Source organism: Tenrec ecaudatus, chromosome 8, assembly GCF_050624435.1.
Source record: "Tenrec ecaudatus isolate mTenEca1 chromosome 8, mTenEca1.hap1, whole genome shotgun sequence".
In the NCBI taxonomy this organism is placed as follows: Eukaryota; Metazoa; Chordata; class Mammalia; order Afrosoricida; family Tenrecidae; genus Tenrec; species Tenrec ecaudatus.
Genome location: NC_134537.1, coordinates 47,754,700 through 47,781,613, shown reverse-complemented (window position 1 = coordinate 47,781,613; position 26,914 = coordinate 47,754,700). Strand labels below are relative to the sequence as shown.

Genomic DNA, 26,914 nt, shown 5'->3' with positions numbered 1-26,914 from the left:
ACAAGGATGCCCTCTGTTCACATTTCTCAGCAATATCACTTTGGAGATTCTGGCTAACAACATAAGACAGCGGAAAGAAATCAAAAGGATTCAAATGGGAGAGGAGGAGGTGAAACTATCGCTATTTGCAGACGACATGATCCTGTACATTGAAAACCCCAAGAGGTACACAGCTGGAATACTTACAGTGATCGAGGAATATGTAAGAGTGGCAGGATACAAGATCAATAAACAGAAGTTGGACAGTTTTCTATACACATTGGATAGGACCAAGGAAGAGGGTATTAAGAAAAAAGTTCCCTTCACAATAGATAAGAACAAACTGAAATACCTAGAACTACATTTAACAATAAATTTCAAAGAATTATACAAGGAAAACTATAAGCCCCTACTACAGGAAACCAAAAGCGACCTCCACAAATGGAAGAATATCCACTGCTCATGAAATGGAAGGCTCAACATAATAAAGATGACAATCCTACCTAAAGCACTTTACAAGTTCAATGCTATACTAATTTAAATACCATCAACCTTCTTCAAACAACTGTAAAAACAGACCACCTGTGCACCTCGAAAGACTTCACCAAGACAACCCACAGACTGGGAGAGGATTTTTAGTAATGACACATCGGACAAAGGGCTCATTACTAAAATCTACAACACCATCATGACCCCCAAAAAGAGGAAAACAGTTAACCCCCTAAGGAAGTGGGCAAAAGAAATGAGAAGAACTTTCACTAGAGCGGAGACCCATGTGGACAATAAGCATATGAGAAAGTGTTCCAGGTCATTAGCCATGAGAGAAATGCAAATCAAAACAACCATGAGATACCACCTAATAACCCTGAGGCCAGCCCAAATCAACAAATCAGAGAGCAACAAGTGTTGGAGGGACTGTGGTGCAGTAGGAACCCTCTTCCACTGCTGATGGTCAAGTAGATTTGTACAACCACTGTGGAAAGCAATCTGAAGTTACTTAAAGAAAATGGAAATTGATCGACCTTAGGACCCAGTCATCCCTCTACTGGGCACATACACGGTGGAAGCAACAAATAAGACACGAACAGTCATCTGCGCTCCAATGTTTATTGTGGCACAATTCAAAATCGCAAAGACTTGGAAACAGCCTAAGTTTCCATTGGCAGATGAGTGAATTAGTAAACTCTGGCACATACACACAATGGAGTACTATGCAGCACTGAAAAGCATGGACGATCACATGAAACATGTCAATTTGTAGGAAGAGCTGGAAGGAATCATGTTAAGCGAGGTAAGCCAAACTCAAAAGGACAGGTATGAGTCCCCTGAGGTAAGTACAATCAGCATGCCAGGAATAGAAGAATAAACACCTATCTTGCAATAAATGGGTGGAAGCATAGATAGTTGCAGGGAGGGCAGGGCACACCTAGGGAGGTACATGAGAGCCCAACATAAAGAAGGGGAAGAGAGGCAGGTGGAGGGAGATATATGGTGGGGAGAAACTGAGTTCATGGCACGGGGGGAACAGGGCACTAATCCAACCGGGGGAGAGTATTCGTTGTATCTCCACAGAACTGGAACGTGCATACAGACCCCACCATGACATGCCAAAGCAGGATGATAAGGTAATGCATGCGGAGGAATCTAGAGACAAGACCAGATGCCAGCCGTAACCAGAATTAGTCCAACCCCCACTATGGAAGGGAGTACCGCAGAAAATGATAGATCGGTTCTCTGGTGTTGAAAAGGAACTGACCAATGACACCACATCCAGAAGGAAACGGACCGGAGCACACTTGGGCCCACCAAGCTCGTAAGATGATAGCCCAGCTCGGAGGTCCCAATGTACAGAGAGGGCCATATAGCCGGCCCCACTGCAAGATGCGACATCCTGCACTGACCCATGGCCCTACACGGGACAGCACCGGAAACACACTGAGGCAAAACACTCGGGACGTGCAATGGAGCAGCGGGGGAAGCAGAGCAAGGAGGCCCGAGAGAGTATAAAGGATGGACTTTGGGGTTAGGACATGTCACCCAATCAGACTCGTCCGGAAAACACACCTAAAGGTCAACAAACAGACCTCGAACTACTAACAGGCTGATTTTTATTTCTTTCTCTCTTTTTGTTGTGTTTTCTTCTTTGAAATTTTGTAAGTCAGTGGTTTTTTGGTTGTTAGCTTCTCAGTGTTGCTGCCACCATCGCCATGTTGTTATGTGCCACTTTGGTGCTGTCAAAGCCATCCTTAATTTTATGCACCTATTACTATATCTGCAGGTCCACCTAGATAAGATAGGCTGGACAAACAACGTGAAATAACAGGACCAAGGGTGGGAGGTAGAGGAAGGGAGGAGGTGTTGGCCAACCCAGGGACAAGGGAACAACGAATGGTTCAAAACCAGTGGCAGGAAGGGAATGGGAGCACTGGTAGGGAGTGCCCAAGTGCAAGGTAACTGAGAGGAGACTAGAATGAAGGCTGAACATGGTAGTGGGACAGGAGCAAAGCATAAAGAAATAGAAAAGAGGAGTAGGAGGCAAAGGGCATTCATAGAAGCCTAAATACAGGCATGTACATATGTAAATATATTTATGATTATGGGAGAAATAGACCTATGTGCATATATTTACAGGTTCAGTAGTAGGGTAACAAGTGGACTAGGGGCCTCCTCATGCGCATTCCCTTAATATCGGAGCACCTTGCTCAGCTAAACAGTGGTTTCATGATACCCACCTTCCCAACATGATCACTGAAGACAGATGTGTGCATAAGCAAAAGTGGTGAAGAAAGCTGATGTTGACCAAATATCAAGAGATATAGTGTCTGGGGTCTTAAAGGATTGAAAGTAAACAAGTGGCCATCTAGCCCAGAAGCAACAAAGCCCACCAACATGTGTGATCATGAAGGGCTGAGGGCACCAGGTTTCAAGCAAAAAAGGCGGCGTGGGGTGGGAAATCATATCATCGTGAATGAGGGGAGCACTTGATGGGGACCCAATGCCTATCTGTAGGCAACTGGACAGCCCTTGCAGACAAGCAGTGGGGAGGAGATGAGTCACTCAGGGTTCAGTGTAGCAATAATGAAGCTCACAACCTTCCTCTAGTTCTTAAGCGCTTCCTCGCCCCAACTATCATGATCCCAATTCTACTTTGAAAACCTGGTTAGACCAGAGTATGCACAGCGGTACAGATGGGAACTGGAAACCACAGGGAATCCAGAACAGATGAACCCCCTCAGGACCAGCGGTGACAGTGACGATACCGGGAGGGAAGGGGGGGTAGAAAGGGGGAACCGATCACAAGGATCTACATATAACCCCCTCTTTGGGGGATGGGCAAGAGAAAGGTGGGTGAAGGGAGACGCAGGGCAGATAAAGTAAAATAATAATTTATAAATCATTAAGAGTTCATGAGGGAGGGGGAGAGAAAAAAGAAAAATGAGGAGGTGATTCCAGGAACCCAAGTGGAAAGTGAATTTTGAGAATGATGAGGGAAACGAATGTATAAGTGTGCTTTACACAATTGGTGTATGTATGGATTGTGATAAGAGGTGTATTAGCCCCAATAAGATGATTTAAAAAACGAGATAAGGAGGGACATTATATAATACTCGAAGCAATGGTAGACAAAGAACCACTAAGCATTGTAAACATATATTCCCTGAATGAGAGATACGCTGAACACGTCAACCAAACACTCCAAAAGATTAAAAAAGAAATCAGAGCCTCAATAATTATAGTGGGTGACTTCAACATACCACTCTCTGAGAAAGATAGATTCCAGGGAAAGAAACTCACAAGGATGCTAGAGATCTAAACACTACAATTAGACAATTTGACCTGATATTTACAGAGCTTTTCATCCATAAACGAATGAATTCACATTCTTCTCATGTCTACATGGCACATATGCAAAGACGGAACACATGCTGGGGTATAAGGTGAATCTACATAAATTTAAGCACACTGATATCATACAGACCTCGCTCTCTGACCACTGTGACATAGGCTGGAAACCAACAAAATGAAGACAAAGAAAACAAGAGCAAACAATTGTTGGATGATTAACTCTCTACTACAAAAGGAGGGTGTACTGGCACAGATCAGATATGAAATTAGGAAATTTCTAGAAACCAACGAGACTGAGCACACAACATACCAAAACTTATTGGACACAGCCAAGGCAGTTATCAGAGGAAGTTTCATAGCAATACATGCACACCTGAGAAATGAAGAGAGACTCATGATTGATATGCTGGCACAAAATTTACAACAACTAGAGCAGAGTCAGCAGAATGATCCTACTAATAGCAAAAGAAAGGAAATTATGAAAATCAGGGCTGAAATTCTGGAGGAGGAAAATAAGAAAACAATGGAAAAAATTAATGCTGCTAAAAGTTGGTTCTTTGGAAGCATAAACAGAATCGACAGACCACTGGCATACCTAACCAAAGAAAGCAGGGAACAAATTTCAATAGCAAGAATAAGGGATGAAAGAGGGGACATTACAACAAACCCTAACGAAATCAAAAAGATAAATTATGCAGTACTACGAAGGAGTGTACTATAATGAATCCAACAATTTGGAAGACATGGGCAAATTCTTGGAAAAATAATCCCTCCCGAGACTATCCTCGATTGACGTCAAGAATCTCAACAGACTCATAGCAATAGAAGAAATAGAAAAAGTTATCAAGGGATTACCAACAAAAAAAATACCCTGGATCAGATGGCTTCACTGAATAATGCTACCAAGTATTTAGGGAAGAACTGACACCAATTCCACACAAACTCTTCCAGAACATAGAAAAAGATGGCCAACTCCTGAACTCCTTCTATGAAGCTAATATAACTCTGATACCAAAACCGGGCAAGGATCCCACAAGATTTGAGAACTACAGACCAATATCCATAATGAACATCGATGCAAAAAGCCTTAACAAAATACTAGCCAACAGAATGCAAAAGCATATTAAACAAATAATTCACCATGACCAGGGATGCAGGGATGGCTCAACATACAAAAGACCATTAGTATTACTCACGAAAAACTTTAAGAACAACATGATAATATCGATAAATGCAGAAAAAGCATCTGACAGCATCCAATACCAATTCCTGTTTAAGACACTTGAGAAGATAGGATTGGGAGGAAAATTCCTCAAAACAATAGAAGCTATATATGAAAAACCAACAGGCAACGTGGTAGTCAATGGAGAAAAGACTAACACAATCCCACTGAAAAAGGGGACCAGACAAGGATGTTCCTTGTCCCCATTCTTATTTAATATCATGCTGGAGGCTTTAGCTAACAGCATAAGGCAAAGAAGACACATCAAAGGTTTTCGTCTAGGGAAGGAAGAGGTAAAACTATCGTTATTTACAGATGATATGATTTTAAATATGGAAAATCCCAAAAGTTCCACAAGGGGAGTACTAGAAGCAATAGACAAGTTTGGCAGTGACAAGATACAAGATTAACAAACAGAAGTCCATCGGACTGTTATACACATCGGATAAGACCCCAGAAGAGGAGATCAAAAAGGTGGGACCCTTCACTATAGCCAAACACAAATAGAAATGTCTATGGATATACCTGACTGAAAGAACAAAAGATCTACACAGGGGAAAGCTACAGAACACTATTACAAGAAATCAAGAGTGACCTCAACAAATGGAAGAATATCCCATTCTCGTTGATAGGAAGACTCTGTATAGTCAAGATGTCAGTTCTGCCAAAGGCACTATATAAATTTAATGCAATCCCAATACAATTACCCTCATCTTTGTTCAACGAAATGGAAAAACTGATTACCAACTTCATATGGAGAGGGAAGAAGCCCAGAATTAGCAGAGAACCAGCCCCTCAAGGAGGACACAGTGGGAGGGCTTGCTTTACTTGACTTTAGCACATACTACAAAGCCACAGTTGTCAAAAGCGCATGGTATTGGTACAATGACAGATACTCAGACCAATGGAAAAGAACTGAACACCCAGAAATAAAATCATCAGCATACAGACAACTGATCTTTGATAAGGGCCCCAAAAATATCAAGTGGGAAGAGATGCCCTCTTTAACAAGCGGTGCTGGAAAAAATGGATATTTTCCTACAGAAAAGTGAAGCAAGACCCTTATCTCACTCCATGCACAAAAATAAATTCAAGGTGGATCACGGACCTTGAAGTTAAACTCCAAACTATTAGGGCCATCAATGAGGGAATTTGGACCAACTTGAGAACTTTGGCACAGGGAATACATAGGCTATCAGAAATAGGGAAGGGCACAAACACAGAGGAAGCACAAATTGACAAATGAGATATACTGAAGATAAAACACCTGTGTACATCAAAAGAATTCACCAAGAGAGTAATAAGAGAGTCCACAGACTGGGAAAACATCTTTAACAATGACACATCAGACAAAGGCCTTATACTGAAATCTACAATACTCTGCTAGCTTCCAAAAAGAAAAAGTTAATTGCCCACTTGAGAGGTGGGCAAAGGACCTGAACAAAGTTTCACAGGGGTAGAAATCCGAATGGCCAAGAAACATATGACAAAATGTTCCTGATCTTTAACCATAAGAGGAATGCAAATTAAAACATCAATGAGGTACCACCTGACACCCTCAAAGGTAGCCAATTCAAAAAATCAGAAAGCAACAGATGTTGGAGGGGCTGTGGGGAGACAGGAACCAGCAGTGGACTTGTAAGTATGTACAACCACGATGGAAATCGATCTGGCGATATCTAAAACAAATGGAAATCCAGATACCATACAACCCAGCCAGCCCCCTACTGGGAATATACCCAGAAGAGGCAAGAAACAAACCAAGGCCAGACATCTATGCTCCAATGTTTATTGCGGCACAGTTCAGAATTGCAAGGAGTTGGAATCAATCCAAATTTCCATCGCCTGATAATTAGATTAAAAAACTGTGGTATATACATACAATGGAGTATTAAGCAACATTAAAAAGCAGTGATGAATGTATGAAGCACATCTTGGCATGGGAAGAACTGGAGTAAATCATGCTAAGTGAAGTAAGTGAAGCGCAAAAGGACAAGTACAACATGAGTCTGCTGAGGTAAGGTTTTAAAAAAAATGCAATAGGGGCATAGGGAAAAAGCTACTGTATACAAACATTCCTGGGGTGAGGACCAGGTAATATGGCAGGGACCAGATCAAATATAAGGATAACCATGGTAGACAACTAAAAAGGAGGTGGGGAAAGGAAAAAAAACCAATAATAAAAAAGAAATGGGTAGCAGGGGCATAGAGCACTCACGCAACATCACCAAAGGGAAAGAGGGACCAGACTTCAACCCAGTGCTCCAAGATGTGAATGCAACATGCCAGCATGGAGTAGGAAGCCAGTGGAGAGGTCTGGGGGGCAGACCCCAATCCCAACTACTAAGTGGACACCTGCCTCTCCCCTCCCAGAAGAATTTATTTCAAAAGACGGCATTGAATCTGCAGCTCCGGGAGAGGGACATATTAAAAAATATATTAGAAAACATTATTTTTAATGGAGAGATGCTGAAAACATAAGAACCAGACAAAAATGTCCTTTTATCACCACCTTTATTCCACATTGTACTAGAAATCCTAGCTACAGCAGTGAAGACAAGGGAAATAAAAGCTATTCAAATTCCTAAGGAAGTACTTAGCCCTGTTTGTAGACGACATGATGGTAAGCATAAAGGAATCCTGAAACTTAATAAGAAAGCTTTAGAAACTAGGATTTAGCAAAGTGGCAAAGTAGAAGATCAATATCCAAAAACTAGTTGGATTCCTCTACACTGAAAAGAAAACCGGAAAAATCAATCAGTGCCATTTACCATTGCACTGCCCCTCCCCTGCTTTTCCTAATACGACATATTTAAGAGTAAATCTAACCAGAATACGGTACAGTGGTGCAGCGGGCAGCGGGCTGCTAACCCTGAGGTCAGCAGCTGGAACACACCAGCTGCTACATGGGAGAAATATGAGGCTTCGACACCCACAGGAGAAGTCCTGCCCTATCTTATAGGGTCACTATGAATCAGAAATGACTCAATGGCAGTGAATTTGGTTTGTTGAGGGAGACATAAAAGACTTATGCAGAAGAAAACCCTACAAAACACAACAGGAAAAGACATACAAAGAAAAAAGATATGCAAAGAAAACTACAAAACACTACTGCAAGAAACCAACCTATCCTCATATGTGAAATGCAGGTCTCCAAAGTTACCTACAGATCAATGCAATCCTGATCCACACATCAAAACATCCTTTAATGAGACGCACAAACGAATCGCAAACTTCATAACAAAAGGAGAGGTCCCAGATAAGCCAAGTAATAACCAAGAATAAGAAGCAGGAGACCTCACATGTGCTGATTTCAGAACACACCACACACAGCCACAGTAGTCAGAGCAGCCCAGTACTGGTAAAACAACAGATCAATGGAAGAACAGAACTGAGAATCCCAGAATACATCTATGTGCTTATGGATGGCTGGTCCACAACAAGATTCATTAAGCATGGAGCAGATAGGGGCAAACCTGTAAGTTTTAATCTATGGTATAAATAAATTATCAAACACAACTACAATTGCTTATACAATAAAATAAAATAGATGACTAGAACTAAAAAAAAAAATCAGTATGTGCTCATCAAAAGATACCTGCAGAGAATAAAAAGAGAACTCAGACAACTCATAGACTGGGGAAGCATTTTTGGCAATGATATATCTGACAAGAACTACCCTTCAGTATTTATAGAAAACTTTTTTAACACTTCAACAACAAAAAGACAATCCAATTTTAAAGATGGGCAAAGGACATGAACAGATACTTCACCAAAGAAGACAAGTAGGCAGTTTTGCTAGTGTTATTAGTCATTAAAGAGATGCAAACCCAAACTACAATGAGGTACCATCTCACACGGGTAAGGATGTGAAAAAAGCAAACAATAAATGCTGTCATGGTTGTGGGTAGAGGAGAACTCTGATTCACTCCTGGTGGGAGTTTAAAATGCTACCACCATTCAAAAGCTAGAAATAGAAATACCATGTGATCCAGCAATCCTACTACTAGATACAAAGAATGATGGGCAAGGAAAATCAAGCGGTACTTAATGTTTTTGTTTTTTCCCAGCCTCTGGACCAAATGAAAACATTTATATTGCTCCTTTCCTCAAGGATCTCTAGGGTAGAGAAAGACTTAGATACAAATCAACTGACCCGTCAAAATCAGCATGATAAAATCGTTACAAATGATGTACATGGTGAATATAATGTGTGAGGTGGCAGTGCTACACTGCAGGAGGAGGAGGAAGGTGTTCAGATAGGAAACACACAAAGGACTTTAAAAGGGTCATTATCTTTCTTCTTTTTGTTTAAAATGTGGCTATGTAGTCAGATTTATTTATTAAATAATTTTTATTGTGAATTATTTGGAGGTTTTACATTTCAGATAATCAATTTTGCATTCAACAGTTTAAATAACGATTTATCAACATCCCGCCCTTCCTCTTCAATTCCATTTTTACATGAATTTTTTATAGTCTTCTTGCATGGAGTAGGTAAATGAGTCAGAAAAAGACTGCATATATTTTAGGTGTGAAAGGGAAACTGCCTTCTTTCAGACACTGTAACAGCTGAATAAGAATTACGTTATCAGTGAAGTTAATAACATGAGGTCACAATGGAGCAAGGGAGTCCTCGTCCATTCCTGAACTTCAGCAACCTCTTCATGAAGCCGAGTATCTTACAAATTCACATCATAAGAAATAATCGTTTTTAAATCAGGGCTTGTATTTAAATGTGAGCTCAAAATCCATATGTATATATCCAAGATTCTGAGTAGGATCAACATCACAAAACTAGGACATCTTCAGAAATTAATTATCCTACTTTGACTTCTAGGGATAACTTTGGTTGTACAGTGCTAACATTTAGGTTTAAGTCACATTTCTACTCGATTTACTCTGACATGTTTGTATCTTTTGAAATAAATTGCATTTCATTTTATGATAAAATATGTTGTTTGGCAAGAATCCCATTGTTTTAGGACAAGTCTTATGGTTATTTTAAACCTTAAGAAATGGGAATTATTATTATTTAACATGTAGACTACGGAAGAACATACTTTGTAAAAATGTCAACACATCTCTAGTTTTCCTGAAGACTATTTGCAGGATATAGGAAAATGTATATAAATATTTTATGAAATCTCTATGTGATATCTCATACCACAGAAGGGGGTGGGGAATAAAATTACAATGACGGTAGGAATCGTATTTTACTTATTTTCAGATAACCATCACTAGAGAATCCAAAGAATCGGACCAGCCTGCTACATCGCTTTGTGTATTTGTACCTGATCCGACCTATATTTGCAACATTTTTCATTTAGTTATACTTTATTCAGACTGAAAAAATATCAAATCATGAAATATAAGTAACTAATTAACCAACCTCTTGAAAAAATAAAAACCAAAGCAGCATCTGACCGGTATTTCCTCCACAGGCTTGTCTTTTCATAGCTTAACACCAGAGGTCGCCAAACTTCAGCAACAGAGCTGCATGCACAGCCCGTAGAGCAAGTGTAAATTAAAGAAATCCTATTAAAACCCACTGGCTTCAACCTGCTCTTAGAATAATGAGATTTCGTTTCTTTTTATAGCTCTACTTTTGTCCAACCAATTAAATGCATAGTCTATCATTTCCATCATTTAGAACCTTAAACTCTAGCCACTGAAAACAAACATAAATACCACAATCGACAATAGTTATGTGTTCACTAAGTTTCTCTGCCCAAATGAATGTTCAGTAATTCCTCCATTTCCCCTCCTCCTTCAGACAATCGTTACTTGTCAATAGTTTAAGATTCAGTGCAAAGATTCTCTCTTAACAAAGCGGTAACAGAGCATACTACCTCCACATGGAAGGCTTAGCCCTTGGTGATTTGCTCAGGCTTCTGGGTTAATCACTTGGTTGCTCTGCATGAAGACAAGAAGTTTCCCCATTCTTCAGCTCACCATCAGACAAAAATTGTTCACTAAATCAACATGTGGAGTTAAAAGGCTATGTACCTTGGAAGATGGACAGGGAGGTACTGCCAGGCTTATCACATAAAGAACAAGTGAATAAAAACTGTTGAACAACGGCAAAAGTAATTATATACACGCATGGTTTAATAAGCAAACACCTTCATTTCCTTTGTATGTTCAAAAAGGCATATGAAAATAATAATCTATAATTTATCAAGGGTTCGTGAAGAAGGGTGGGGGGAGGGAGGGAAAGGGGAAGAAACGGGGAGCTGGTATCAGGGGCTCAAGTGGGAAGAGAATGCTTTGAAAATGATGATGGCAGCATACGTGCAAATGTGCTTGACACATTGGATGAATGTATGGATTGTGATAAGAGATGTAAGAGCCCCCAATAAAAGGGGGGAAAAAAGCTATATAATCCATTTGGAATACCAGCAGGTTGGGTGCCAATATTCTAAGCTTGATAAATTCCTCTAATTGGAAAACTAGAGAAAATGGAACCAAGCTACTCTATCTCAAAATGGCGAACTACCCCCATATTTGAATTATTATTTCACTACTGTGCAGTACCACTGACAAACACTATTTTTAAACGTTAGTTTTCTGGTATTTCCCTACAACTTACAGATTTTCCTTTTCTAAATCCAGTACATCTTCTAAGAAGTTAAATTATTGAACTCTCAACATATGCAAACCTGGTCCATTTTCTACCTCTCTCCTTCATTCTTGCAATTAAAAAAAACTATTTTATTGGGGGCTTGTACATCTCTTATCACAATCCATCCATCCATCCATTGTATCAAGCACATTTGTACATGTATTGCCATCATTTAAAAAAAATCATTTTATTGGGGACTCATACAACTCTTACCACAACCCATACATAAATCAATTGTATAAAGCACATTTGTATATTCGTTACCCTCATCAATTTCAAAACATTTGCTTTCCACTTAAGCCCCTGGCATCAGCTCCTCATTTTCCCCCTTCGCTGTCCTCTTCCCCCTCCCTCAATGAAACCTTGATAATTTATACATTATTTTGTCATATCTTACACAGTCCGACATCTCCCTTCAACCATTTTTCTGTTGTCCGTCCCACAGGGAGGAGGTTATATGTAGATCCTTGTAATCCGTTCCCCCTCTCTACCCTACCCTCCCTCCACCCTCCCAGTATGGCCAGTCCCACCAATGGTCCTGAAGGGAGCATCCGCCCTGGGTTCCCTGTGTTTCCAGTTCCTATCTGTACTAGTGTACATCCTCCGGTCTAGCCAGGTTTGTAAAACAGAATTAGGATTATGATAGTGGGTGGGGAGGAAGCATTTAGGAACTAGAGAAAAGTAGTAATGTTTCATCATTGCTACACTGCACCCTGACTGGCTGGTCTCCTCCCGGCGACCCTTCTGTAAGGGATGTCCAGTTGCCTACAGATGGGCTTTGTTTGGGTCACCACTCCGCATTCCCCCTCATTCACAATGATGATTTTTTTTGTTCTTTGATGCCTCATACCTAATCCCTCCGACAATTCGTGATCGCCCAGGCTGATGTGCTTCTTCCATGTGGGCAATGTTTTACAAGGTACATTTTCCTTCTAAGAGTTTCCTTCCAATTCCCAAAAGGCCAAGAACAAAGAGCTCTAGCAGCAACAAGGCTTGTCTTACAATCCCAGTAAGCACTACATACAGCAAGGATGAAGAAAGAGAAGACTGAGCTAGCTGGTTATTCAAGCACAACTGAACAACTGGTCTAGTTGACAGAATTCAGCTAAGGGAGACTGAACTAGTAAAGAAGGGCCCTTCATGTGCCCAGGCTCTATTCCAGTCCCTTGCTTGCCATCGTCAATTTATATTAATTTGCTCCTCCCTCTTTTCAGGAAAGCTGTGTGTGTGTGTGTGTGTGTGTGTGTGTGTGTGTGTGTGTGTGTGTGTGAATAAAGGATAAAAAGTATTCTTTTTAAGATGGTAGTCAAGTGTTTAGTGCTCTTAAAATATACTGAGAGCTACTTTACTAATAATTCCACAGGGAGATACCTCCGCTCCATTCTTGTCTTTTAAAAAGTAGACCAACTTTATTAAGATATATACTCAACACTTTTGAAACACACAATTTGGAAGTGTACAACCATCTCAACTAATTTTAACATGTTCATCACCCCAAAAGGACAAATGGTACTCACTAGCAGCCCAGCCCACCACCCTGTCCCTGTCTACTTTGTTTCTATGGGGCTCCTTATTCTGGAGATTTCATGTAAGCGGGTCACAAACAAGGAGTCCTTTGTGTTTCGCAGCCAATTCCTTCCTTAGTTAATGAATATTTGAATTGCTTCTACTTTTTAGGAATTATAAAGTCATCCTGCTATAGGCATTTGCATGTAAGTTCCATGGGGGCATGTGCTTTCAGTTCTCTTGGGTACAATACCTATGAATGGAATTGCTGGGCCATAGGCAAATATTATGTTTAATACTTTGAGGAAATGTCACACCATTTTTCAAAGGGACTATATCACTGCATAATCCTACCAGCAATATTTGAAGGATGCAATTTCTCCACAGTCTTGTCAATATGTTATTGTCTTTATTTCCCCCCCAGCCATTCTAGTGTTTGTGAGGAAGGCTCAGGGCCAGGCAGTGCTATAATCTGTTGATCATAGACTTGCTATGAGTCGGAATTAGCTCAGACACCTATCAACAGTGAGTGGGACGGAGGCCTAGTAAAGCAACTGATTGAGGCGAAGCTGCTACTACGAAGGTGTGTGGTGCACAGCTACCTAGTGGTTCTGCAGGAGAAAAGACATGGTAATCTGCGCCTGTACAGATTACAACCTAAAATTCCCATGGGATAGTTTCCTGAGGGAGCTTCAAAAGGGTCATGGTAAAATTCCAATATCTTTTCATCCATTTTTCCAGGGAGTTTTGAAGCCCCCTCATATTCTATTACATGGGGTTGCTCTTAGTCAAAATACACTATGAGCAGCTAACAATAGCGTGATGTGGCCATCTCATTATGGTTTTGATTTGCAATTCCCTAATGACTACTGATAGTGACCATTTTTTCATGTACTTATTAGAATTCTGTAAAATTTCTTTGGAGAAATGTCTATTTAGCTCCTTTGCCAATTTTAAACACTGGGCCGGTTTTTTAATGTTGAACACTATGAGTTCTTTATATATTTGGGCACAAGTACCTTAACAGATAATGGGATCTGAAAAATGCTCTACCTCCTGGGTTGTCTTTTCTTTCTTGATGGTATCCTTGGAAGCACAGAGTCTTAAAGTTTCAACAAAATCCAATTTATCTTTTTTTGCTTGCATTTGTGGGTCATATCTGAGCAATCATTGCCCAAGCACAAAGAATGACTCTCGGTTTTTAACCTAAGAGTTTTATAGTGCTGATTTTTGCTTTGAGTTAATTTTTGATTATGATGTACCATGACATCAGAGTCCAAATTCATTCTTTCACATATGAAATCCAGTTGGCTCGATTTGTAAGAAAAATTATTCCCCCCCCCCATGGAATTATCAACATGCTTTTGAAGATCTATTGATGGCAAGCATTAAGGATTTAGTTCTGGACTTGGAATTCTATGCCATTAATTTATATGACCATCTTTATGCCAGAACCACCCAGTCTTACATACTTCAGTCCCTGGAAAAGGACATCATGCTTGTTAGAGAAACAGCCAAGGAAAAGAAGGCCCTCAAGGAGATAGACTGCCACAGTGGCTGAAGCATAGGAACAATAGTGAGACAGCCCAGGACAGAGCAGTGTTTTGTTCTATTGTGCACAGGGTCGAAGTAATTCGGAATTGCCTCAATGGCACCAAACAACAACAACAACAACAACCCTATCTTGACTACTCCAGCTGTGCAATAAGTCTTACAAGAGGGAAGAATTAGCCCTTCTAACTTGGTTCTTTTATTCTAAGATTTTCTTTATCCTCATTATTTTCTTCTTAAATATATACTTGAAAAGCAACTATACTTGGAAACAAGTCCCCACCTGCTGCTGAAGTGACTATTATGATCAAGCAAATTACTGAATATACAACATTGATATAGTTAAAGTTTATTGTGCCAACCTGGCTGATAAACAAATGTGGGGTTAATTGGAGGACAGAAGGATAAATGGCTCCATGAGCCTTGCCTTTCTACTTATTGGGTCTCTTGCTTTCTGATTGTTGGATCAGAAACTGGCCTTAGCCAGTTTCCTGCTTCAGCTGGCATGGTTCAGTTCCTACAAGATATCCCCAAGGAGAAGCCACATGGACCTACCCCGATGCAGCCCTGGGTGCTGGAGCAGCCGTGTGGAGACCCTGCCAACGCTGAGATGCTAACACATTCACTGATTTGGCTTTCCTCCTGCAGTCAGCATCATTGCGAGTGTTTTGTGAGATGGAGGAACACTTTATGGATTGGTGTTGGACATAGGGGCTAATGTTGGACTTGTGGGCAGCACTGGGTTAGGATATTTCTTGATGTACACTTAATCTTTATATTAAACTCTCTCTTACATAAGTTTTTGTGAATTTGTTTCTCTAATGTTACCAGACTAACACAAACATAAGAGTCATTCTGGTCACAGAGAGTAGCTTGCAGCTAGTAGAATTTAACACACTGAAAATGATAAATCCTATATATGGTTGGTTTACTGGATATTCTTATTTTTGTGATACTTTAATGCAGAAATTAAACTCTGAACAGAAGCCAACCTTCCTTATTTAAGTTATGTTTTAAAATATGAAAGGCAAACTATTAGTAAAAACTACAGCACTTCCAGGTCCAAAACATTTGAATGGTTTCAAACTAGTTTTTGACATTTATCATTTGTACAAGCAAGTTAATGATCAAATATTTAGCTGAGAAGCCAAATGAGGGTTGCACATTTCTTTTTGATGGTAATATATCACCTTACCTAAATGATGTTGTTACCATGAGGTCACTGTTAAAGAAGAGTTTAAGGAGAAAATTCATTATCTGATAAATACTTATAAGAATTGCTTTTCACACCTGGGCACACCAAGCTGAGAGGACGATAGCCCAGATCTGAGCACCCAATGTACAGAGAGGACCATATAGCTGGCCCCACTGCAAGATGCGACATCCTGCACTGACCCATGGCCCTACATGGGCCAGCACCAGAGACACGGTGCGGGATGTGTGACTGAACTGATCCCATCACACTGAGGCAAAACACTGGGGGCGTGCAATGGAATGGGGGGAGAAGCAGAGCAAGGAGTGTAAAGGATGGACTTTGGGTCCAGGACGTGGCACCCCATCAGACTCGTCCGGAAAACACTCCTAAAGGTCAACAAACAGACCTTAACAGGCTTTTTCCCCCCTCTCTTTTTCTGCTTCTTTTAAATTTTGTATATCAGTGGTTTTTTTGTTTGTTAGTTAGTTGGTGTTGCTGCCGTCATCAGCATGTTCTTATGTGCCACTTTGGTGCTGTCAAAGCCATTCCCAATTTTATGCATATATTAATATATCTGCAGGTCCACCTAGATAAGATATGCTGGACAAACAATGTGAGAAGAAAATAACGGGACCAACGGTCCCAGAGGAACTTGAGTGTGGGAGGTAGGGAAAGGGAGGAGGTATTGGCCACCAAGGACAAGGGAACGAGTGGTTCAAAACCAGTGGCAGGGAGGGGATGAGAGAAATGGTAGGGAGTGTCCAAGGGCAAGGTAACAGAGGAATTACTGAAACCAGAATGAAGACTGAACATGGTAGTGGGGCAGGAGGAAAGCATAAGGAAATAGAGGAAAGGAGTAGGAGGGAAAGGGTTTACATAGAAGCCTAACTACGGACATGCACATATGTAAATATATTTATGATTATGGTGGGAAATAGAATATGTGCATATATTTATAGGTTTAGTAGTAGGGTAGTAGGTGGACTATGGGCCTCCTTGCGCGCATTCCCTTAATACAAGAACACCTTGCTCAGCTAAACGGTCATTTCATGATACCCACGTTCCCGACATGATCACGGAAGACAGATGTGTGCATAAGCAAACATGGTGAAGAAACCTGATGGTGGCCAGCATCAAAAGATATAGCGTCTGGGGTCTTAAAGTATTGAAGGCAAACAAGCGGCCATCTACCTCGGAAGCAACAAAGCCCACAGAGAAGAAGCATACAGCCTGTGTGAACACAAGGTGTTGAAGGGATCAGGTAGCAGACACCAAAGAAGAAAACCCATTATTGTGTGATCACCTTCCCCACATAAACGCTGAAGACGAATGTGTGTATAAGTGAGTGTGGTGAAGAAGGCTGATGGTGTAGTGCTATCGAGAGATATAGTGTCTAGGGTCTTAAAGGATTGAAAGTAAACACGCAGCCATCTAGCCCAGAAGCAACAAAGCCCACATGGAAGCAGCACATCAACATGTATGATCATGAAGGGCCGAGGGGACCAGGTTTCAAGCAACAAAGTGGGGGGGGGGGGAAATCATATCATCGTGAATAAGAGGAGTGGATGATGGGGACCCAATGCCCATCTGTAGACAACTGGACATCCCTTGCAGAGGAGTAGTGGGGAGGAGATGAGTCACTCAGGGTTCAGTGTAGCAATAATGAAACTCACAACCTTCCTCTAGTTCTTAAACGCTTCCTCCCTCAAACTATCATGATCCCAATTCTACCTTGAAAACCTGGTTAGACCAGAGTATGCACAGCGGTACAGATGGGAACTGGAAACACAGGGAATGCAGAACAGATGAACCTCTCAGGATCAGTGGTGACAGTGGTTATAACGGGCGGGAAGGGGGGGTAGAAAGGGGAACAGATCACAAGGATCTACATATAACCTCCTTCCTGGGAATGGGCAACAGAAAAGTGGGTGAAGGGAGATGCCAGGCAGTGTAAGATACGATAAAATAATAATCTATAAATTATCAAGGGCTCATGAGGGAAGGGGGAGTGGGGAGGGAGGGGGAAAAAAAGAGAACCTGATGCAAAGGACTTAAGTGGAGAGCAAATGCTTTGAAAATGAAGAGGGCAAAGAATGTATAGATGTGCTTTACATAATTGATGTATGTATGGATTGTGATAAGAGTTGTATGAGCCCCAATAAAATGATTTTAAAAATTAATTTCATTGCTACTTTATAACTGTACTTTTGCCACTGTTATGAATTGTAATGTAAATATTTGATATGCAAGGTGTATTTTCATTGTTACAAATTGAACATAATTAAAGCTTAGTGGTGAATCACAAAAACAATAAATAATTGCTTTTATTACTAATACTTTGAAAATCCAAGTGTTTTCTTAATATGAAAAGGTTAAAACTGGCATTTTGAAGTGCTGATCTGATAATCCCATGTATGAAATCAGATTCAGAAAGTTAAATTTTCTTCATTCTTAGAAATTATTTTTTATGATTTCCAATTCTGTTCTGTTTTATATTTTTACCTGATTCTGAAGACACTGTATTTTAAACTTATTCTGTTTTTAAAAAGCTTTTGGTCAAAATTCTAAGTCCTAGTGAGAAGTTAGACCTTATTAGAAGTATGGAGGGAGATTTAAAAAGGTTAGAGAGAATGTAAACAGATTTACTCAATTTATACTATTCTGTAGATTCTTGGTATCGACAGCCGAGAGTCACATAAAATCTTCTTACTTTTCTTACTAATTCCCAGGTAACTCCAAATTTAAGAGCAAACAATGATCTTATTGAAAACTACTGTAGAGTCTTGGGATACTAAAAACATAATAACAAGTGAGATTATGAGAATATTAGCCATACCTGTGGTGTGGCCAATTTTCTGCTTTCATTTTTGCCGAAACTCACATTCAGAGCAAAGTGTTACTGAGTGTCCAAGACCCAGATACTCCACAAGCATTCCCATGAAGCTTTCAAGGAGCAAATGAAGAGACCAGATGAACAGGGCTTCCTTAGTTACCATACATGCTGAAGGCTCATGATTATTAGCTCAAACCTTGAGAACTAGAGTGGGCATTTATGAGATCAATTTCATGAAAAACTCAAACATACTCTGGCAGTCCTGATAAGGCGCATACAAGGTTACTCGTTTAAAATCTAAAATATCATAAATGATACAAAATATTCTAAATGACACATAAGTGGTAAGAGTATTGTTACAGAATTGAACTACTACAACTGACGCTGACAGAGCAACTTACAATAACTAACCCCAAAACTAAAGTGCAATTTCACTTTTAAAATTTACAACTGGAACACCTGCATCAAAATTAGTAACAATTTTAAATTTTAGGGCAATTTATTTATATACTCAATATTTAAGAAACAAATATAGTACTGATCAGATCAACCAGATTTAATTATAATAACCACACCCTATGTCATCATTCAAGAGATCACAAGACACATTGCACTGGGTAAATCTGCTGCACACTACCTCTTTATAAAGTAATGAAAACCTTGGAGTTACTTTGATGACTAAGGCATGCTTAACCAAGCCACGGTGTGCATGTGAAAGTCAGACATTTCATAAGGAAGGCTAAAGAGGAATCAATGCGTTACAACTGTGGTGCTAGAGTTAAATATTGGGAGTACTATGGTACTATAGTACTAACACATCTCTCTGGGAAGAAGTCCAGCCATTCAGAATGCTTCTTAGAAGCCAGGATAGCGTGACATCATCTCATGTACTTTGGACATGTTGTCAGGAGAGACCAGTCACTGGAGAAGGTCATTAAGTTTGGGAAATCAGAGGGGCAGTGAAAAGGAAGGCCCTCAACAAGATGGATTGAAGCAGTGGCTGCAACAATGGGCTTCACCATAAGGACAAGTGTGCGGACGGTGCAGGGCCCACAGGGTCACTGTGAGCCAGAATCCACTTGATGGCACTAACAACAACATGGCACCATTTACTCTCTAATGTTTCAGGCTACCAAACTAGTAACAAAAATAGTACTGACATTCCATTTTGGACAGCCATACTCCCAAATCTAAGAGGCACTCGCACAAACTGGATATCCCAAAGTACTCTGGCATGCTTTGGGACACCTCTAACTCTTTATCTCTTATCAGTTTCAAAACAGCTCTGAGCAGTAATGTTGGAACTATGGCAGAGTATGAGTATGTATGAGGAGGCTTCAAACAGCACGCAGAAAAAGATGGAAATAAAAGGTAATAAAATATTTTCACTAACTTTTTGAAGTCCCCTTGTACCTGAAGTACAAATTGAAGGTGGCACATAAATGACAAGCATCTTGTTAAAGAATTGAGCTTCTGCTACAAGAAACAGACCACAGAGCAAGGTTGCAACAACTAAGCCCGATGCCAAAATAAATTCCTCGAGCAGTAATAAGAAATGAAGTTATCAGTAATGTTTATTAAGTAGAAAGCACGAACCAGGATTAGCAGAAAAGGGGATTCCAAGGAGTAACAAAAGGTGGCGCGACCTCTAGACTTGAAGTTGTTTAGACAAGAGCTACAGACATATCACAGATATCCAGTTAACTGCCTGAGCAATTTTATTTGTATTATGCAAGAACCAATTAATGACAAACAGAATCAATCATCATCAAAGGCTAAAATCAGCAAAGAAATCACACAATTCTAATGAACTGAAAACTAAACATATAGGTAGACCTCATTTTCTTGCTTCGTTTTACTGTGATTCACAAAGTTGTACTGTGTATTTTTGCAAAGTGAAGCTTTGTGTCAACCCTGAAAAGAGCAACTTGTGCCACTGTACATTTTGTCAATTCTCACATTTCACAAGTCTCTATACTACTGTGGCATATTAAATAGACTACAGTATAGGGGAAACATAACTTGTACAGAAAAACCCATGTGACGCACTCTCTTGCCTTTAGTCACTCATTCGCAGTTGCCCAGAACTGAACCAGCAACGCAAAAACTGTAACATATATTGGCTTTCAGAATGTTTGTGGAAAACTTCCATTATCGTTTAATCCCACTTTTCCATGAACTTTGTGAAGCCCTCATACCACCAAGGGACACCTGTATATGACGGATGATTAGTAATGCACACAGAAAATTCCAATACCTGAGCTACACCTGGGAATGCAGAAAATGCTGAATGGCTGCATTAATCAGGATCAGCAAACTACAGTATAGTCTCTTATTTTAATGGGCTCATGAAATAAGAGGATCACTTCACAATCAATCTAGCGATAATAATGAACTCTGAACCTCAACCAAGAGAAACATATGCCCTACCCCACAAAAAAGAATTTCATTCTAATCATTAGACCTATATTATTAAAAATTGGATGTATAATTTCTATATTGGGAATTTTATTAATAAAAAAAATCTATGTACGTTTCTATGTTTTTTTCCTTCTGTTATAGAAACATTTATAAACTATCCTTGAGTTTCACCTTTTGTCCTACAAAACCTGAAAATACTTTACTACTTAGCTATTTACAGAAAAAGTTTACGAACGCATACACTAGAACATCAATTTAAATAATAGGGAGTACGCAGGTTTTAGGAAGCAGGAAGAACACACTATTCAAACCTATCTGACTGTAATACAGAGATTCGGAAGGAAGTAGTTCCCTGAAGAAAGGTTAAAGGTTCAGCCTGAAGCTAAAAGAGGACTAGTCATCAAAAAAAGAATGGAAATACAAAAATGTTAGTTGCAAATCAGAAGAAATTAAACAGATAGTAAGGAAAGTCATTGACCATGCACTGGGCTTTTCCCTTTTGAAAAAATACTTTTCTGGAATCAAGTATAAGGATGTATAAATAACCGGACAGTAGTCCCAGGTTCAATTAGTGGAGTTTATCAGGGAGCTATGGTTCATAAGGAAAACGAACTCCAAGTCACTCAAATACAGAATGGATGTACCCAAAGTAGTGATATGACGATGGAAGTGCTCCAGAAAACAAGGGAAATCCTCTCTGTTAAGACTTTCATTAGATGGAGGATGATCTCTAAATAAAATTTCAATCTTATAATTTTATGATTTAGGAAATTGAAATAGTAAATATTGTTGCTTTAGTCACAATGAAACCTCTATGTAGAATTAATCTGGGGATCTACTATACAGACAAGAGGCCAAAAAAGAGGTGTGTGTGTGGGGGGGGGACATCCTTTAAGAGTTAAAATATTTTTAAAAAAATTTTGAATCAAGTACTTGACAAGAAAGTATTCGTAGATCTAATAAATCTCTACATCAAAATTCTGCTTCCATCAGTGGTCCACTCCAACATGTATGTAATTCATTATTTCATTTTTTAAACATTAATATATTAAGTATAGATGACTCCTATGTGCTCAGAATGATGAGTTCTGGCTTTTATTTAGTTTACATACAGTTGATTCAAACAGCATAGCCAAATGTTTTTTTCAGTATTTTAAACTAACAGATATATCCCTTTCTTACATTAGGTAAGAAAAAGCTTTTCTAGATTCACACAACAGAAAAATAACTCATTGAAGAACCAACAGGCTGAGCTGCTCTGTTAACAGTGGCACTTGCTATGTGGCTTTGGACGGCTTTCTCCACTGACCTTTCTTTGTGTACGTGCTGTGTGTGCGACGTACTCTTAGGATAGCCCCCAGAGTTCTCCTGGCTTAAAAATTCTAAGTCTAAAATTCAACTTTCTCACCTTGATTATTTCCACCAATTGATCCACACCGCTGTCCCCTGGAAATATTGGTTGTCCTAGTAACAGTTCAGCCAACACACAGCCTGCAGACCATACATCTAAAGAGAAGAGAAAAACAAAGGATTACTAATATGCTGGAACTTAAGGGGAGTTGAAAATTGTATACAGTTTTTATAATTTTAATTTGATTACAAAGACTAAATATCATAAACAAAATACTGTATAAACTCACTAAAGAGGAAAGGCGGCCAATAAGAATACAAAAAATAAACAGTCTACCATTATAAAAAATCTACTGTTAAGAGTAAGATTGTAATTAACAAAAGAGACAAAAAACCAAACAAACCCAAAAACCAAACACTGTCATCAAGTCAATTCTGACACAGAGACCCTACTATACGATAGGGCAGGACTGCCCCTGGGGTTCCCAAAACTGTAACTCTTTACACAAATAGAAAACTTCAGAAGACAGCAAGAGTATTGAACTTTTGATAGCAAGTCAAACAATCACTGACTTACGACATCAATGTCCTATATCTATATGGATTAGATGTCTACATTAGGTATCTAGAGAGATATCTAATATTCCGGCAAACCTGTGACTGCCATTCTCAATGAATATTACTGTAAGTTTTCCCTGACAACCAACTCCCATCATTTGTGTAAAGAGCATTCAGCCACTAAAGGATTTAACCTGTACAAGTGAATAATCCAAGTACTGCGATATGTAATTAGACTACATTGGTCCAACAGCCCTCTCCCAACAGTGTTTTAAAAATTAGTACCAGGGACTAATCAAAGACAATATTAACAGAGATCTTTATAATCCAGGGAGAAGATTGATAAGACTGTCCACTATAAATTAACAAGGAGGTTTTGTAAGGAGTCAAAGGCAGATAAAAAGACATAATCCCAAAATGGGTTTTGGACTCACACAAACTTCTAGCTCCAATTTATGAATAATCAGTTCTTACTCCATGGCCCATCTCAATGCTCACCTTCAAATGTGGTGAATAAATTCGATGGTATCCAGCTAACAGATAAAACAGTATCTGGGGCCTAAAGCTTTGTTTCCAAACAAGCAGCTAACTAATTCCACATGGAAGAGGCACACCAACATCAGTAACCGAAGGACTGTAAGTCATATAATCCGAGTCGAAGGAGAGAATAGTATCAATTTATTAAATTGTGGTTTTCCGGTTTATAGAAGGTTATGGATGACAATAAAAGCCCAAGATACATTTGTTAGATCGACACAGGAAATAAGCCTCCAGTGATTTCCCTCTATCCATAATGGAGGAATGGGAATAAACTGGTAATCCAACAGAGTGCATTAGAGAGATGAATGCAGAAGATCAAAATTATAAACCTGACTTGAACAGTTACAACTTTGTCATATTTCATCCCTTCTCTGCTCTGGTTTTCAAATCGCCCCCCTCCCCTCATATTGGGGTTTATCTCATATTATTTTGTCACTAAGGGGAGTCCTCTTGAATTGAATTTTTGTTATATGTTTTCTGGTATACAAGCCCCAAGATTGATAAACCTATAGAGACAGCAACTAGAATAAGAGTTCATGAGGAATATGTTGAGTGGGGGGGGGGGGGCGGTGGGCAGGTAAAGGGGAGCTGATATCAAAGAGTTAAAGAAAGAAGAGAATGTTTGAAACTGATTGTGAAAACAATTGTACAATACTGCTTGATGTGATTGAACTATGGAATGATAGATTTACATTAGCTCCCAATAAATGTTTTTGAAAAATAAAAGGAAAACTTTTTTTTTTTTTTTAAGAAAAAGGAAGAAGAAAGAGTAGAAGGCCTCCTATTTCTCCCAAGGAGCACCTGGTGCTTGAACTACTGACCAGCTCAATGTGTTACCCCAATGCCCCAAGGGTGCCTCAGAAAAACAGAAAGAAGGTATGGTTGGTTACTTAATCAGACTTAAGAATAAGTCAATGACACCATTTGCTTGTACACGATCAACTACTTTTAGGGTCGCAAGCCTATAAGCATACAATTTGTAGTAAACACAGGATCTCAAGCACTTTTTGTGTTGCAATGTGAGTTACAGAAAAATGCTATTGAGGAAAGGATTTCAAAAAGTTCATGGAAAAACAGAACTGGAAGTCAGTGGAATTGTCCCATAAACTTTTTGACGCCCTTTCAAATATTTAACTACAAAAATTTTACAGTTTTAACTGTAAAAATTAACAAAGGAAAAGGGATATTTCAAAATGTATAAAATATCTCACTTTAAAGTCAAAATGGAAAACCTCCATCCTAGGAAAAAAATCTATGGGTACTTTAAGTATATGTAATTTACTTATTTATCTATTTTCATACAGCTTCTTAACCAAACAACCTAACACAACAGAGCAGATCAAATATAGATGATGAGAGGACCAGCTCTCTTCCATTACATCACAGATATACAAAATTATAAATACTGCTCTTCTCACAAAAAGTGCTATTTTGTAAAACATTAATGTGAAATGAATGTTGTTAGGTTAAAATAAATCAATACACAAGTACTTGAATTTATTTCCAGTTTTAATACCCAATATAGTACGTATCAATAGACCCAACCTACATAAACTATTAAAGTGTTCACTTATTGGGAGTGAAAAGGGGTTCATAAACAAGTACGCTTTAAACAATCACTTGCCACCATCCAGTCAATGCTGACCCATCTCAATGCAACCCTGTATGGGTCTCTGAGACTGTAACTGTTTAGGAGGAGGAGGTCCATTCTGGTTTCAAACTGCTGACCAGGCAGCCCAACTTGGAACCACCAGACCACCAAGACTCCTCATTTAAAACAATACCTGACTAGTTTTAAGGCCACAATCAAGCACTGTAGTATGAGCCTTTAAGCCCATGCAAAAGAATGCGAGTATCACTTGATCAAAAACTAGCAATTTGACACTTTTAAGGAGCTCCCAGATCACTGGCTTTCTGGGAGAAACAGATTCTCCCTCAAAGTATTACAAAGAATCAATACTGCTGGCACTGTAATTCTGTATTTTGGTCTCTAGAACTGCATAAATTCCTGTTGTTCTAAGACCCCTTCTTTTCCACACAATAGCTAGTTTTGACCAAAAATATTTCAAAGTGGACTTTTCCATATTTAGTGTACTTTCCATCTGTAAGTTATGAGAGGGTTAAAAGAAGATTAAACACTAGAGAGGACTTTATTGAGTTTTTTATTTTATAACTAATTATTAGAAATTATAAGTATAGTTATTAACGGTATCACCAACTGCTATAAGATGCAACATTTTAAAAGTAGATTTTAAAATTCCACTAAATAAAAATGAATAAAAGATAAGTAATGAAGTATCTGTTCATTTTACTTTTAGATCATTAAGTTCTAACTGGAAATGGCAATAGTTTTGGTTTGATTTTTTTTTTTTAACGTTTCCTTTAAGATATGTTGGGGGGACTGTTATGTCATCTAGCATTTTTAGAAAATAACTTTTTCTTGTAAATTGGGTGAAGGTTTATAGAGCAGATCATCCATATTACATTTAACAATCCCTACATATTCTTTATCTCACTCACTGCAATCCCCTCAATCCAACATCACGAATTTATTTCCATTCCTCTTTCTTTCCTAACTCTTCCAAATTTTGCATTTGGTTAAATGCTATCCATTTAATCTCAATGGTTGGTCATTCTAAGGTATGCATACCCCATAGACCTGTCTATTGTTTGGCTGACAATTAGTCATGGAGCTGAGTTAATTTCCAGACCTAAGGATGACTAAAGGTCAAATCTTGTGGTTCTACCTATCTCCTCCCTACCAACAAGCCTGGCCTCTTTTATGCCTTTCTGTTTTGTTTTACAATTTTGTTCCCACTTTATCTAGGATCTTCTAATGTGATCCCTCCCTTTAATAGTAGCTGGTTGTGATAGCCAGGCACCATCTAGTTTTTCTAGTTTCAGGGTGGTTTCTATAAACTCTTATCAAATTTGTTCCCATTAATGTGTTTTTTTCCCATCCATCCATCCATCCATTCCTTCCACTTCATTTACGATTGCCTCTAGCTGATTTCCCTACCTTTGTTGTATCATCTCTCTTGCTCTACCCTATACTGGTAGGAGAATAGACTTTTTAAACAAATCGTTGCTTTTCATCAAATCTGTCCCCAATCAAAAACCAAATCTGACCCTATCAATCTAATTTTCTCTGGCTTTTGGGGCAAAACATAGGAAGAGAACACACTGAGCAAGGAAGATGACTCTCACTTAATCCCACAGTTACCAAACAAGCATTCCCTAGAACGGTTCCTTTATTAGTTCTTCTGATATGTACAGCCACTTCTTAAT

At 39.2% G+C, this 26,914-nt stretch overlaps 1 protein-coding gene across 3 annotated transcripts in view; it reads right to left on the bottom strand.

The window, feature by feature from the left end:
* Positions 1-26,914, bottom strand: part of GSK3B (glycogen synthase kinase 3 beta) — a 200,675-nt gene that overhangs the window by 52,104 nt on the left and 121,657 nt on the right. For all 3 annotated transcript variants that reach the window (XM_075556365.1, XM_075556363.1, XM_075556364.1), the window contains exon 7: positions 22,587-22,684. In XM_075556365.1, coding sequence (XP_075412480.1) covers positions 22,587-22,684 — 98 coding nt within the window. The remainder of the gene's footprint in view (positions 1-22,586; positions 22,685-26,914) is intronic.